This window comes from Nymphalis io, chromosome 22 (assembly GCF_905147045.1).
Source record: "Nymphalis io chromosome 22, ilAglIoxx1.1, whole genome shotgun sequence".
In the NCBI taxonomy this organism is placed as follows: Eukaryota; Metazoa; Arthropoda; class Insecta; order Lepidoptera; family Nymphalidae; genus Nymphalis; species Nymphalis io.
In genome coordinates, this window is record NC_065909.1 from 6477086 (window position 1) to 6494605 (window position 17520).

At 33.2% G+C, this 17520-nt stretch overlaps 1 protein-coding gene across 1 annotated transcript in view; it reads right to left on the reverse strand.

Annotated features, from left to right (window-relative positions):
- LOC126777295 (inactive dipeptidyl peptidase 10) overlaps positions 1-17520 on the reverse strand; it is a 200993-nt gene that overhangs the window by 103099 nt on the left and 80374 nt on the right. The window contains exon 3 of the mRNA XM_050500307.1: positions 13414-13627. Coding sequence (XP_050356264.1) covers positions 13414-13627 — 214 coding nt within the window. The remainder of the gene's footprint in view (positions 1-13413; positions 13628-17520) is intronic.

Genomic DNA, 17520 nt, shown 5'->3' on the forward strand with positions numbered 1-17520 from the left:
ATCTTTGTTACATTTATTTTTTTTAATTTATTTTTTATCTCTCTGTTATTGTATTACTTATTTGTCGAGCACTTTAATACTTTTATAAAATTGTAATCGGCGCAAGAACACTATGCATGCAGTGTTTTCTTTCAAATGGGTGTAGATAATTTTTTTTTAGTTTTAGTATATAATTTATGTAATATCCGCTAGAAAACTTTCAATAAATAAATAAATAAACTATTTATTCACTTTCAAAAAGCAAAGCAAAGTATGCGACGTTGACTATAATAATTATATAACTCAAAGAATACAACTTCACGGAATTGTGTCTACACAACCATCGTTTTCTAATATTTCAAACATACGAAGTGAATATAATATATATATATATATATTATATTCACTATATATATATATATATATATATATATATATATATATATATATATATATATATATATATATTGTTATTTGACCTTTCTCTATAGCAATACTAACAAATAAATAAAATTAAAGTCTATATGTGCTTTCAAAATAACTACTACCTCTTTTTAAGTTAAGAACTATTTTTCCCAATGAAATTTATCAAACTTCATTCCAATTATAATAGTTGTCCCCGTTTTCACTCATTAATTACTAATGTCAGAATGTCTTTGAAAGATGAAATTCTTTCAATGTAAATAACAAAAAATAACAACGCTACTAAAATTCCTCTGAGCGCGTTTTCCTGCGCAATATAATAAAGACATAACAATGAATGGCGTGCCAAGTAACATAATGGAAGACTATCGCTCGCTACATACATAATTATATAAGAGAAGCTAGTCAACGTAATATTGGATCGCCTTACGGCAAGCATTCATGTATATATATTTTACTAATATTATAACGGAAAGGTCTTTATTTACTTTCGTTATTAAATTTTTCATACTAGACAAAGACATTGTTTTAGTTATGTACAATTATCATAACCTGATATGGTCTAGCTGGTGGTTTATATGGATCTTAATCGACGCTGCGGATTCAAACCTAGAAAAGCACCACCTTATCTTGTGCTTAATTGGTGTTATAACACGTGTATCGACCCACATTGGAGAAGCATAGTGGAATAAGCTACAAATCTTCTCCGTAAAACGGGTAGAGGCCTTAACTCAGCGGTAAGCTATTTACAAGTTGTTATTAATGTATTAAGCAATGAGTGAAGTGAGTGAGTATCATCTTTTTATTAAATAAACGCTTCACAATAAGCATCCTTGAATAAGGACACCTATGCTATAAAGAATACAGAGGTAAAAGAATGGCAAAGCGCCGTCATTACCACAAAACAGCTTAAAAATAGTATTTTTGAAATGGAAATTATTATTTCTCTTTTCTGGATATCAACTGTCGAACTGTTTGACAAATCACAACACGAGTACCAATCATCCTCAAAGCTTAAGCTTCTTTTTTGTCTGAAAATAAAACAATTTGTATTGTATTTTCGTATTCTGTTTGTTCTCTTTAATAGTCTTTCGCTTTGAAAATTTTAAGTTTTTTTTTTAAATTTATTTAAGCCAAAAGAAGATCATGTTTGGTCATAGTCACATAATATGAACTGTATGGTAAGCCACTTATTACACTATCACCGCCTAGCTCGGGGTCTAGATCCTAGCCAAGCGGCTGTATTAATTTTTTAACATTTTGAGAAGTGAGACTTTTTTATCCTAGTATGTATTACTATCGATAACAGTAAGTATTGCTGTTTCGCGGTAGAATATCTGATGGGTGGGTGGTTTTTACTTAGACGGACTTGAGTGAAAATCTACCACCAAGTGCTTTAAAACATTAAGCAGTTTAATCAGTCTATTTTTTCTATCATAGCATACAAATTACGAAAATAATTTTATTTTCTCTCGTATATAAACGTGTCACAAAAACACGCAACGCCAATCATAAAACCACTAATCCGACGAAAATTTTGTTGACCCACAAAAAACAATAATTGCCCATAACTGTTTTTACGATTAGGCCATTAGGTAGTTTCCCCTCGATCCTGATACCGTCACCCGCCTCTGACATTTGGGACTATTTTACGAATCTAATGACCTCGTTTATCAAATTCGATTGGCGCCTTTACATTCTAGATTATAGCACAATGAAAAATGTTAAATTCATCAATCTTCGCCGCGCCAAAGGCTCATATATGTACAACGGTGAATAAAACGCGGCTCGTACTGTTACATAAGAAAAATTAAAATTTTTAAAAGTACAAAAATAAGTTCATGTAAGAATATTATTTTTATTAGTATAAAACATATTAGAATTTTGATCTCAAGTATCCTCATGAGATACTTCATTTACTTACATTCGGAGCCTGAGATACCTTAAACAAAGCAAGGCATAAACGCCAGTACCTATAGAACTAACAAAATCAAGATATAAAAAGTTGAATTTCAATAAATATTGACAGTATTTTTTTTAAGTGTAAACTTAACTGATGCAATGCAATAATGTATTACATATAATTAAAATAAATGGTATGATAATAAAAATAAATAAATACCTTCAACATATCAATATATAGCGTTTAAATTATAGTACCTTAGTAACTACAGTAGTTCAGAATACAGTGCGGTATAAGGCAGATTATAAAAAAGTAATATAATATCTAGATCCAACGTCGACAAACGAAGTCGCTGGGAAAACTTCTTCGATATAATGGCACGGAAAGACAGAATACAATCGTCTTCGCAGAAAGCTATTACTGTCTCATTTGAACTTTTCGTTTGATATTTTAGTTCGTTTTCACTGTCATTCTATTATATTTGATTGTGCCTTTGTTTGGAACGATCAATCAAAAATGTTTATAATTTTATTTATCTTAGTGAAATACTGAAATAATGGTGCTCTTTTTTTAAGTCTTTCATATTAAAACATCAAGAGTGATCGAAATTTCGAATATATTCAACGGAAGCGGTCTTATATAAATACAGCCTTATTATTTGTATGAAACCGAATAAAATTATATTTGTATACTCAAGTATATTGTATAAGTGAAATAAGGTAAATTTTCATATGAATACGTCTTTATAAAAAGTCTTATAAATCAAATAAATTAAATGTGATAAAGTAACTGCTTTACTTATCACGAATAATACTTTAAGCTTTAATTATAAAATATCATATTAAATTTAACGATTACGATTTTTAGGGCAACAAGTATAAAAATATGACAAATGTATCTTGATATTAAATAAATAGTTTCATGCTCTTTCATAATTTTTAATTATTTAAGCCTATTTAAGGTAAATTACTTGTTTACATATTTATAAATATTTATTTCAATTTTAAAATAATTTAAAGATAAAAAATAAACATCTAAATATGTATTGTTATTCGTTTTTACTCCCGACAATACGTAAATATAAATAAAAAATTGTGTATGAAACAACAAAGACCACAAGTCGTTCCAGTGATGATATACCGTCTAGCACTCTAGATATAGGCGACCTAGATACCTAGGAACGTTAATTACCTCGACTCGGTCATGTCTCCTAGGATGATCTCTGTACAACATATTTAGGTTATGTAAATACTTCGTCATGGTAAAAAATTCTAATGTTTTGCATCATAAAAAAAAGGTTTTCGAATTGACTTGACACGGGGAATATTTAGTTTTTAACTTAATATTTTTATACAAGATCGTTTTTTTATCAACAAGCTATCAAATCATATATTATATTCGAGATCGTGAAATTATGTTAAACAAATCAATTTCTGAGTATTCTGCGTTATATTAAAATTATTCCTACAAAATAAAAATAAAAAGATCGTGAAATATTCTTGCTTGTCACGTCATATTGTATTTAAAGCGGTTGAAACTTCGAAGTGCAGCTACAACAAAAATGGAGATTATATTTAAAAAAACTTAAAATAGACGATATATATGAGTAAGGGAGGAATAAAAAACTAAATATTCATTAGGCACATAGGTTTAAAGCTTATTATTTTTTATTCTAGCATGTTGCTCCACAGCTTGATTATACTCGAGATATAAGCGGAGGAAAGACACGTGTAATTTTCCCCCATCGCCGAGTATGAAGTCAGTGATGCTAGCCTAGTTTTTTTTTAGTATTTGTATCTCCAAAAATGTCCGTGCCTTTGGTGTATCTTATTTTTAATTTCTTTTAATTTTAGTTAATGTGCCTACATGTTTATTTTCAGGCAATATCACAATCTAGGTTTGATGATTAAAAAATTGATAGAGAAATGATATTCATTTGCAATATAAATATTGGTTTGCATCTAGCTTGGACATCTTGGCTCAACGCAATACTTTTGGTACCAATAAATCTATGCGTAAATAAAACAGACCTTATTGTAAGAGGTCCTCTCTGCTAAAGGAAATATAACTGGCACATTCGTTATTCAAATATGAATGCAGCTGTTTGGCGATAGAATAACTAAATCTTGTTACACATATATCTACAAATCAAATGACGTTTGAATTTACGTAATGCTAACGAAACACTATCCTTCCGATTCCCCTTTGATCGTTTGAAAAAACAAACTCGCGAACCATTAGCATTCGTAAATACGACGAGCGTTATGTACATGCGACGAACCGGTAAATGGCATCGAATATTTATATAAAGAACATCGAAGAGATTCTAGATAACACAATCATGCTAATAATGTAAAGGGAAGGGGGGAAAAGATTTTATTTAAATGATAGTTTAGTAAAGTAAAATAGTATGCAAACATCTCCCTGCTGGATAAAGGTTTCTTGAGGAGAAGATTTTGGAACTTCCAAAACGTTGCTTCAAGAACTTCATCCGACACATGTAGTTATCCTTACGATGTCTTCCTTCACCGCCGAGCACGTAACAAAAGTTGAGCGCCTTATGTGGTAGTGAGAACGAATAATAATAAAAATATGTATTATTGTCTATACTACTACTATAAAGTTGATGAGATTGTTTGTTTACTTAAACTCAGGACTAAGGCTCCACCTTATTGCGCTTCACAATTCTATGTAGTGAATGCTGGGGTCCCCCCGCGATCTGTGCTATCTCCCACACTCTTTCTTTTGCATATCAATGATATGCTCTCTCTTGGGAACATACATTGCTATGCAGACGATAGTACAGTGCATGGTGGATACCACGGATGCGCAGTGGCTGGGCGGGCGGAAACTGAGGAGAAGCGAGAGAATCTTGTCATTGAACTCGATAGGACGTTAGAGCTTATCGCCAAATGGGGTTCTGATAATCTTGTTGAGTTTAATGCCAAGAAAACCCAGGTATGCGCACTCACAGCGAAAAAGTCACCATTTTCCCCTCTTCCCTCCCTCTGTGTCACACCGCTGATGATACAAAGCAAAATCGCCATGCTGGGGATGGACGTTCGCTGCGATCTTAGTTCAAGGGATTACATCGAGGCTGTTATAAAAACAGCTTTACGGAAATTCGGAGTTCTGAACAAGGTGCGGCGTTTTTTCACGACACAACAACTGTGCCTGTTATACAAAACACAGGTACGGTCTTGCGTTGAATATTGCTCGCACCTTTAGGATGGCTCCGCTAAGTACCTACTGGAGGCCTTGGGCCGATTGCAGCGACGTGCAGTACGCATTATTTGCGACGTAAAGGTCACAAACACCCTTGTTGAACCTTTACAATTGCGTCGCGAGATAGCAGCACTGACCGCTTTCCATCGACTGTATCACGGCGAGTGCTCTGAGGAATTATTCTCTCTAATTCCTGCTTCCCCCTTCCTTCTTAAGTCCACGCGAGCTGGTTCTCGATGTCACCGCCTAACTGTGACATCAATTCCATCACGCATAAAGAAATTTGGCAACTCCTTTCTTTGTCGCACTACCAAAAAATGGATTTCCTTACTAGCTCACGTGTTCCCCTCCTCTTACAACCCGGGTTCCTTCAAACGAGGCGTGAAGAGGCATCTTGCGGGCCGGCAAGGCGGGGACGGCTAGTACAGAACATTCTTCCCGACTGTACTGGCCGTCGTCGCGTTTGGACTCTACTATCACTTACCATCAGGTGGAATAGAGTCATTTGTTATCCCGGCGCATATAAAAAAAAGAAAAAATGTGTATAATATAGGATAAAGAGTTAGTAAACTTTTTACTGGTCCGGGAAGATACAACCCACTCATCAGATATTCTACCGCAAAGCAGCAGTACTTGGTATTATTGTGTTCCGGTGTGGGTGAGTGAGCCAGTGTAATTACAGACATAACGGACATAACATCTTAGTTCCCAAGGTTGGCGGCGCATTGGCTATGTAATCGATGGTTAACATTTCTTACAAAGTCAATGTCTGGGCGTTGGTGACCACTTACCAAAGGTGGCCCATATGCTCGTCCACCTACCTATTCCATAAAAAACACTTGTGGGACAGTCTGTCTGTCTTTCTGAATGCGATAAATTAAAAAAAAAACTACCAAATGGATTTTCATACGGTCATCACGAACGGAGTCATTCAAGGTTTAGGTGTAGGTATAATTCATTAGGGTTTTGTGTTACTTGGGTGAAGCATGATGATAAATGTTGCAATTGTCGGAAAAAATCGTGCCAACTCGAAGCTGACATGTGCCGCGTAAGCAGTTAGAGTTATATGTATTACTGTAATGTATGTCAGTATTAATAAACTACCCTACAAGCTCATTCGTTTGTCTCCGTTAGCATGGCAATGATAGTATATAAATACCGACCCGAGCAGAGAGATCAGTCGTTGTTGGACCATATGAAATCGGCGTTTTGACCGGGAGAAATATAAAGTCAATTTTTTTTTTGTAAAATATATTTAATTAATCAAAGTATGCACCGTTATTATCTATGCACTATTGCCATCTCATAGGTAGTTCATTGATCCCTTTACTAAAAAAACCATGGGGGCGAGAATCAATAAACTCTTTGAAGGCGGTTTGGACTGTCGCATCGGAGTTGAAATTTTTTTCCTTGTAAGAAGTTTTCCAAGTTCCGGAAAAAATGGTAATCTGTTGGGGCAAGGTCCGGGGAGTACGGTGGATGTCGCAGACATTCCAATTGTAGCTCATCTTAATGGTTGTTCGTTGTGCAGTATGTAGTCTTGCGTTGTCGTGAACCAAACTCGGTTGTTTAGCAACTAGTTCTTCCTTCATGGTTTGCAGTTGCTGACAATAGATATCTATATATCTGCCGTAATCGTTTGGTCAGATTTTAGAAAGAACGACACCGGCGCTAGTCCACCAAACACTCACAAGTAACTTTTTCTGAGTCAATTTTCGTTTAGGGCAGGATTTGGCTGGGTCTCCAGGGTTCATCCATTGCGACGAGCGCTTCCGATTATTGTACAGTATCCACTTTTCATCACAAGTAATGATTCGATTTAAAATCCCTTCATTATTGTGTCAGTTGAGCAAAGTAACACACCGGTCGACACGTGTTTGCAAGTTCGATTCACTCAATTCATGAGGTACCCATCGTTCAAGTTTTTTTACTTTCCCGATTTGTTTCAAGTGGATTAATACAGTTTTAACACTTACTCCGAAGCCTGTAGCTATCTCTGAAGTGTTTTGTGATGGATCCGCTTCCACAATAGCCTTTAATTCTTCATTTTCCACTTTGGTCTCCAGCCGTCCACGGGGTTGGTTCTGGAGGTCGAAATTTCCAGAACGAAAACATTGAAACCAAAAACTACCGTGCTTTCTTTTGCAACACCAGCGCCGTACACTTCATTAATCCTTCGAGCTGTTTCTGCAGCACTGGTGCCACGGTAGAACTCATACTCGTAAATATACCGATATTTCATGTTTTCCATTGTGCGACGCCAAAAAAAAAAAAATGAGGAAAAAACAAATGAATGACTGTTTTCAAAACTCAAATGTACCAGCTAAATGAGTTTATAAATTTTAATTTGGAATTCTTAACCCAAGAGAAGATATTTCAGATCAAAGTGGTCAGTATGACAAAACGCTAATTTTATATGTAAGGACCTAATATTATATTACGATATAAACGTTTTATGTTTAATTTTATACTACCCGTGGGAAGCCAGGACAGGTATCTAGTTTTAGATAAATCCAATTTTAATTCGCAAGCAAAATAAATTTATAGAACAATCAAGATAATTATCATCAACTTACTTAAATACCTAAAGATACATGACTATTTATTATGAGATCCATGGTTTATTCAGGGCTGTTCACCCCAGAAAATAACCATAATTATTCGCTGTTATTATTACTAATGTAAGCCCGTTTGTTATGTACTGATCAATGAGTCCTTGTAATGTAATGAATAAAGAAGTTATTATTTTGTTAGTATATATATTTATTTCTCATAAAAACTTTCCAATATTACTGTATTAAATATTCTAATACATTTTGCTGTAAGACTTATATAATCTTATATGAGGAATTTTTGCGCATTTATACAAAATTATATAGAATGACAAAACTGATATTGTCCAAATGGCTACACACACGTAAAAATTAGCCGAAGATCACGTGTTCAAATCCGGCCGTGTATGCAGAAATCAGTTTTCATGTGTTTCATTTACGTTTATAATTCATATCTGGCTCGGTGTTTAAAGACATTATCGTGAATAAATCTGTATGTGTCGGATAAAATTCTGAGTGATATGTCCAATATTGTAGTCGCGTGGTGAAATAAGCTCCAAGCCTTTTCCCTAAGGAAAGGAAGCATTTCCCCATCTGTGGGATATGACCCAAATATTTTATGTGTGTATAAAAACAGGCTTAAAATATTTTTTCTAATAAATAAGCGAATGCACTTATGTTATTCTATAAAATTTAATTCAAATTTTAAAGAATTAATGAATTAATTAACTGTATATATACATACATACATGAATTTTGAGTGCGAATGTGTATGTTCAGAACGTAAAGATTTCTTGAAATCCCAAAAATAAGAACAATTAGAATAATTTTCAAACGAAATCTAATAAAAGTTATTTTCAAAATTCCTTCTGTGTCAAGTCTTACATTGCTTGATAATCTAAAACTTTTTAGCCCAGGCTTAAGCTGAGAAACGTGGATCATGTTCTAGGCTACACAATTTCCTGTCGTGTCCATTCAGTGAAGATTGCTATGAGCAAGTCCTGACAGCTTAGAATTCATTATCTAGGTTTCAATTTAATGAAATAATGGATTCGGGATATGTTATACATGTAATTTAATAATCTCTACATAAAGGATATACTTTCTATAAATTATTTCACTAAAATACGGTTATTTAAAAAGCTTATAAATATTTATTAATATGCCAAATTTAGCGAAACAAGATAAAAAAATGTATGTATTTTTAAAATTATAATTTATTTTTCAGGTTATTTGTTGAGTAGCTAAAAGTGTTCAGTAGCTAAAACATATTAAAGGCCTCGCAAGCACGTTGACTTTTCATGTACAAAACTGAAAACATGTATGACGTATGTGCCGTTTATAAACCGAAGTGTATTGAAGCTGCGTGATGGCAAACCTTTTTTTTCCAGCAGTGTGACATTTCTGTTACTTCTTTTTACTTATACTATACTACATACTATATTTCATAGACTGCTCGAGTTAATACTCAATATGTTTCATCATGTATTTAAATACACCGGCTTAGCGTTTACACGTGAATGTTATATTACACTGTTGCTTCGATGGTGAGTATGAGTGGGCGCTAAATTGATGAGCTTTCAGTGTTTATGTTTATTAGTATTAACAAGTATTTCGTTGGTCTTATGTTAGCTAAATAATTTATAGGATAAGGATTAGTTAACAAGAATACTACTTTTTATTTACTATGAATTGATTTATTTATTTTGCAAAAATGACGCAAAGGTCACTTGGGAGAGGATATTGGGTAGCCAATATTAACCATCGGCTTCTGAAATGAATCGATCACTAATTTAACTATAATCTGAATTATTTATTGGTCAGTGACAGTCGATCACATGACAGACGATCAATATGCGTTTATTTAGACAGATTTATTCATCATTTTAGAAACTGGCTTTTAATATAAGAGGTAGTTTTTTCAAGAAAGGCGTGCAAATTTTAGCTCAATAGGTTTGATTAAAGTAGTTTCATATTCTGTTATGCGTTTTACTCATATATTGTTACCGAAGGAGTAAGATGAATAAAAGGTTGTAAAAAATGACTTTATTCCAATCAACTCTAAATTTAACTTAAATAATATAAGATACAAAGAATAAAATAGCAATATAAGAATAAAACATAAACGTTTGACAAAAGTTAAAACGATTATTTCAGCAATTATAACGTCGAGCTTATACCATCGATAAGCGAAAGTTTTAAAAGAAAATTATTCGGAATGGTTTCAAATAACAAGAAAATATTTTCATCGAACCTGACCGTTTGTATTGAGATTAGCGTGATAAAATAAATAGACAGATTCTTCAATCTTTTCAATAATCAAAAATTCTTCAATTATAAATGTTCATTACTGCTCCGCATAAAAAGCCAATTTTTTATGAACAATTATCCAAAACGGCTCGTACCTCACCTTTTGTATATTAATATAATTCCACATCAAATAATCCGTTTTGCAATCATCAACTATTACTAGGAATATATAAAGGATATATTTCTATAAAATATGAGCAAAGCCCGCCAGACGTCCTGTTTATGTAGTCACCAATTGTCACGACGATTATTGAAGAGGTATAGAAGTAGCTAGTTACAACAAAGTCGACAATAAAAACCGTCTCCATGAAGAACTACGATGTCGAAGTATTAATAATATCAAGCAGATATTCCATTCTCATTTACTTCATAACCGATGATCGTGGGTTCCAACCCGGGCAAGCACCCCTGAATTTTCATGTGCTTAATTTGTGATTATAATTCATCTCGTGCTTGACGGTAAAGGAAAATATCGCGAGGAAACCTGCATGTGTCTAATTTCACTGAAATTCTGCCACATGTGTCCACCAACTCGCATTGGAGCAGCGTGGTGGAATAAGACCCAAACCATCTCCTCAAAAAAAGGGAAAGGAGGCCTTAGCACAGCAGTGGAACATTCACAGGCTGTTACTGTACTGTACTATTCCATTCCTGTATTATACTAGGATAGCCCGCGGGATCTCCAGCGTGGAATAATAATACTAATATATATAATAATACTCATATGAATTATACATATAATTTTTTTAAATAATTAGGAAACAGCGGTTTCCTTAAATAAATAGCAATAATAATGCAAACAACATTTTGATATCACCGACTTTAATTTTATTTATTTGTTTGATACATTGAAAATAAGGCTCGTAATATAAATCAATGCAACTTTCTATTTGAAATAAAACGTGTTCTAATAAAAATAAATTGAAAAATGAAAACGTACAATTTTAAATTCAATACGGTAGCTGTTATTGGAGTATAAGCAATTCTCAAATACACTAGAGATATATAAAGAGGCCAAAACTCAGATGGAGCGAGACAATATTCTCACAAATGAATTTTCTGTGTTCACTCGAAAGGAAGCATCTATTTTATATTACATACTGATGTTTCTAAGTCACGATCTTTATTATATCTGCATTTTCATATTATATACATAGCAGTTGATTTATAATTATATAATCAAAACATATTTTTTTATGAAATGACGGACTGATATATGGGCCTTCTGATGGTAAGTCACCACCGCCCATAGACATTGGCGATGTAAATAATATTACCCATTCCGTACATCGCCAATGCACCACCAACCTTGAAAACTAAGATGTTATGTCCCTTTTGGCTGTAGTTACCGGCTCAATCATCCTTTATATCGGCACGCAACGCTTGTAAAATTATTATAATCATAGAAGAGTGTACAGCATATGCAACAGAGACCTAGGTGACCCCGTGATTAAAACACACAAATCTTCACGTAATATTGCTGAATAAAATTTTTACGTGCTTAATTAATAAAACCAACATTTTTTACTTTTAAAACTCAAGTGGTATTTGCGCAGAATTGAACTCCTTACCTTCGGTTGAGATCCACTTGTTTCATACAATGAGTCATCTGCTCTTAAATATGTAAAATTGTGTTAATCTGTTTTAATATGCGGCGTTGAGGGAAGTCACGAGGGAAAATGTCGAATCAGGCAAACGAAGCAAATATTCATCTTTTATTCTAAACTAGTTACTCGTCTGGCTCGTTTTGGGTATAATTTACAAAGTATTATACATGATTTATATTTAAAGTAATTTACATAAATATTCCATTCGAGTCTGTTTTTAATGGCAAAGTTTTTAAAAATTCATTAGTACACTTATACTTATTTATACTATTTAAATTTTCGCTGAGAATTTTATCTTTTGACCCTCACAATTAAAGCGATTTTACTTGATGGTAAAGCATCGTGCTCGTCAGTACTGGTGCCATCCATCACGTATTCTTCCGCTAAACAGCATTACTTAGTTTTGTTGTATTCCGGTTTGAAAGCTGATTGAGTCAATATTACTATTAACGTCTTAATAAAAAAAAGAATGAATATTATTTTTCTCACGAGTTTACCTTTAGGTCTCAATAGAATTTCTTTTAAAATCTTATGTTCCAGTTTTATGCTTTTATAGTTTCACTCAGGCACTTTATAGCTGATCGTAATATTTCAAGAAAGATTCTATTAAATATTGTTTCTTTTGAATTCACCTGAATATCTTTTTCACTGTGTTTTTTGTGAATAAAATTATGTGAATTTGCAAGCAATTCATTACTGATTGGCATTGCTTACCAAAAATATAAAATTAAAAATTCCATCAAAGCTAATTTTTGGACAAAGAACAGATACAAATTTAAATTCCTGTATTAAATGTAGAATCATTATACTTATTAAGTGACATTTATACCAAAACGACCACTGGGTCGGAAAAGAAAACACTCACACTCGAGAAGATCTAGCGAAAAGGTCACTGCGTTATTTAATTTTTTTTAAATTTTGTAATTATTTACAACTTTCATAATTGATAAAATAATTAATGGCCAACATGAAAACATAGTTCGTAAAATCGACATGTGTCATGAGAGATATTCTAAATTAGGTATAATATTGTGTTCTCATATATTTAGTGTAGTCGTATAAAATTAAGACAATGCGGTTCAATAAACTAAACTCGCTTTCTTTGTTTTGCTCAAAAGTTTCAAATTCTCTTTATTTCATTCTTTTTATTTTATAGATTACAAGGTCCAAGGCCAAGGCTTACGAGATTAAGTCTTCAAGTTGTGAACTTAAGTTATTCCAGAAAAGCGATTGGTTTAAGATCTTCTTAGTGAAGCAAAAACAAAGTTACGATTTCAGATATCCGGTACAATATTATTATTTCAAGCTAATTCAGTGAAATAACAACAATACTATGGCACACATATAAAACCGATTTAAAAATAAATAAAAAACATAATATAATAATTTGATTCGCTATAATTTCTTCACTTACCAGATATCCAAGTTCCATTCCACCGAACAGGCACCAGATCATCTGTCAATAAGTCTTGAATCTTAAGCCTTCTGCCTTTCACCCTTGGCCCTTCGTCTGGTGGTGTCAAGAGCACCACCGATGTGACTATCAGCGCGAGAACGGCCACGATAACCAGTAGCGCGATGAGTATACCCCGCCAGTTTCGTTGATTGGGACTACCTACCACCAGCTTCTGGAACAAGGAAGATGGTTAGATCTAATATATAATGTTGAACGCAGAAAATAAAATTTCGAGAAATATTTGGTTTTATACAGAAGAAACTGGTTATATAAAATTTGTCAAGATAAACTCGACCACGAGGATTTGTTCTTACAATTGCGGGCTACAGTTTTATCTTAAAGCAATGTGCTTATGTAATACAGTTTCTTCATGTTTGTCCTAGCGGAAATAACTTTTAGTCCATAAAAAAGATACTTATTGCGCGATCCAGTATGAATCGGTTCTAATAAATCCATACATGTCAAGTTCACAGCGGATATCCAGGAAACTGCCTATCTATCATGACCTGTAACAATGCTTGACTGTATGACGTTATAAATCGATTTAAGCCTAACAAGATAAATGGTCGTTTTAAGCGACAGGGATATAAAGAAAGAGAAGTGTGTTTCATATATTCATCGATTGTAAAACGATTCACTTTTTTATTTTATAGACTTTAACTCGATTCCGTCCAGTGTAAGTTTGTAAAATAAAATCTATTTATTATGGTGCAATAATGGCAGACAACAGTAGAATTACTTGTTGTGTTATGTGTATATTACTTATCATCTATCATACGTTGATTGTAAACCAATTTTAACATTAATTTGTTATCGATATATTTTTAGAATTTTTTTTATTGCAGTAAACACATAAATCACTAATCGGTTAATGTGTTCAGTGGTGAGCGGTGAATAAACGTGGTAAAGAACCCTACTCATGTCAAAGAGAAGGTCTCATCTCAGCACATTTATGATCTGCTACATGTACATTTAAAAGTTACTAACTGTTCCACACAATCAGGCTTGCGTAGTAAAACACGATAACGCCTAATAATAACCAGGATATTACATCTCGAAGTATTCTAACATGGCCGTATCAGAATATGAAACCCTAAAGGATATTCCGCTCCTAAACTCAGAACCATTAACTGACATTAAGGTTGTTTCGCGATAACAACACGCACCAACTCTTAGACCGCCAACATACCGCACGACGCTTATGTAAAAAATCAAATATTTTAAACACATATATTCAATATAAATAATATTATTATTTTTTTTACATAAATTAAGAAAGGCCGTTCTTTAATTTAAAAAAAATAAGAAATTAAAAATTGGAAAGCGGGTATAATTTAAGAAAAGAGCCCTCTGCTGAACGTGAGCCTCACCGCCCATAGTATATAATAGCAGACATAGTACTGTAAATAATATAACCATTCCTTAAAGTAACAGCCTGTCAATGTCTCACGATTGAACTAAGACCTTTCCCTTTGAGGAGAAGGGTTGGAGCTCATTCTGCCACGCTATTCCAATACGGGTGGATACACATGTGGCAGAATTTCAGTGAAAATAAACAAATAGGTTTTTTCACGATCTTTTACTATATTAGCGAACACGAGATGAACTTTATTGTAAGTAAATATAAGTTCTTGCTTGCCTAAGTTTGAATCTGCAATCGTCAGTTAAGATTCACGCGTTCTAACGACTGGGCCATTTCGTTTCCTTTACCATTCCGTACAACACCAATCAATCTATATAAATAACCATAAAAGAACCAACCATGAGAACTAATATATCACGATTTTTTAGAGGGTGCCCCCTGATGTGAAATAGTCTCCACAGCTTATAGACATGCGGGCTGTAAGAAATACTCGTGTCTATATATACTTGCTCGTTCAATTTTCAACTTAGGAATATAAAGTATTGGTGTTTCGCGGTAGAATATCTAATGAGTGGGTTTTACTAAACCTTATCACAATTTTAACAAAAGCCGTCAAATCCAATTACAACAGCAATAGTCTCAACTATAAATTGAATTTATATTTTGAATTGAATTTATTTTTTAAATTGGTTGAAATTATTAACAAATCTTAAGTCTGCGGTCTGCCTTACATATACTGACACACTTCTATATTCTTCATCTTGTATATTTCTTACAGCTAGTTTAACAGGGCAATTTATTTTTATTGAATTTATGTAACAGCTTGAACCTTATTTTTATATTTATTACAATACATGATATTTTATATGTTACATTTGTTTTTGTATAGATTTTTAATAGGTGGGCTTTGTGCAAGGGTGTCTGGGTAGATATTCTACCGCTATACAGCAATAAAAAATTAGTATTGTTGCGTTGCATTTTGAAGGGTTAGTGAGTGTAGCTACAGGTACATGGGACATTACATCTTAGTTCTCAAGATTGGTGGTGCATAAGCGCTGTAAGTAATGGTTGAAATTTCTTACATCATCAATGTCAATGGGTGGAGGTAGCCACATACCTTACAGGTGGCCAATTTGCACTTCCGCTTCCTTTAAAATCACAATAAAAAAATAAAATTTCATACCAATTTCGGTCATAGTGACGATTCTATATATCATTCAGAAGAACTGTGCTATTACAATGTATCAATAAATCTTAACCAAAGATTACAGGCTCCAATCCAATTACAACATGTTTTAATTATAAATTGAACATTCGTTTTATATGCTTATTTTGGGTTTATAAATCATATCATATCAGAAATACACCGTGAGGAAACCTATCTAAGCATATATAAGTTGTATTATATTAATATATATGAATATATCAACCCACATTGAATCTTAAAATGAAGAGACCCTTGCCCAGCTGTGGGACATTCATGAGTTATGTTTTTACTTTTATTCTGATATGAACAATTAAAAAACTTAATAGATGTTAGTTAAATAAATATTGACTGCCTCGTTGGTCTAGTGGCTTGATATAAGGCCGCATATCCGGAGGACCTGGATTCAATTCCCAGGTCGGGCCAATAAAAAGCTATTTGGTTTTTCTATCAAAAAATTCTCAGTAGCAGCCCGGAGTCTGGAAGTTGGAAGTGTGTACACTCCCGTGCCTCGAAAAGCACGTAAAGCCGTTGGCCTGAACTCTTTCCGGTCGTGTCGGATTGCCGTCCCATCGGATTATGAGAGTTAGAGAATAGAGAGTGCACCTGTGTTTGCGCACACACATGTGCACTATAATATCTCCGCCGTGGTTAAAATCGGTCTGGAGGACATTATTATTATTATTGTTGGATGTAGCAAGATATACATCCACGTAACAATTACGCTACGCGGCCATTAAAGGCAACCCTTGAAGCCATAGATCATTTTATACAAAACCTATTATTGCAAGTCATGACAGGGAAATTAAGCGTTTGAAATTTATTCAAATATAATATTATGTATCTACATACTTTACTAATTATAAAATATTTATTTATTTATATTTTTCTGGAATCAAAATCTCATATATTTCTTTTTTTTTGCATATATCTTTAATTTGAAAATACTTGAGTTAATTATTTATATATATTTTGATAATATTTATATTATAATACAAAAAATATATTGGTGGAATGAGCACCAAACCTTCTCCTCAAAACGAGCACGTAGTCCAGCATTAGGGCATTAATAGGCTGATGCTAGAAAAACAAATAATTGATTTGTACAAAACTGTTTCATGTGACAGAACCAAATAACCAAAGGGTTATACGGTAATTGATCAAACGCGTCGCAAAACCGAATATTACATAAACGTGACGTAGCGAAATTACAACGACATTATATTTCAATTTCCTTGAAAGGACCCTAATAACCTTGATCACGTAATCACCTTATGTATTATGATATATTACACATATGTTGAAAAAAAATGTGGTCGTCATGCAGCGCTCGGCATATAAAATATCGAAACCGATGATCATTGATATCATTTATAATTAAATAAAAGAAATAAATAAATATAATATTCAATATATAAAAATGAAACTCTTTGTGTATAAAATAAAAAAAATAGCAACCAAGTACATTGTTACGTGCCATTAATACATACGAGAGTAG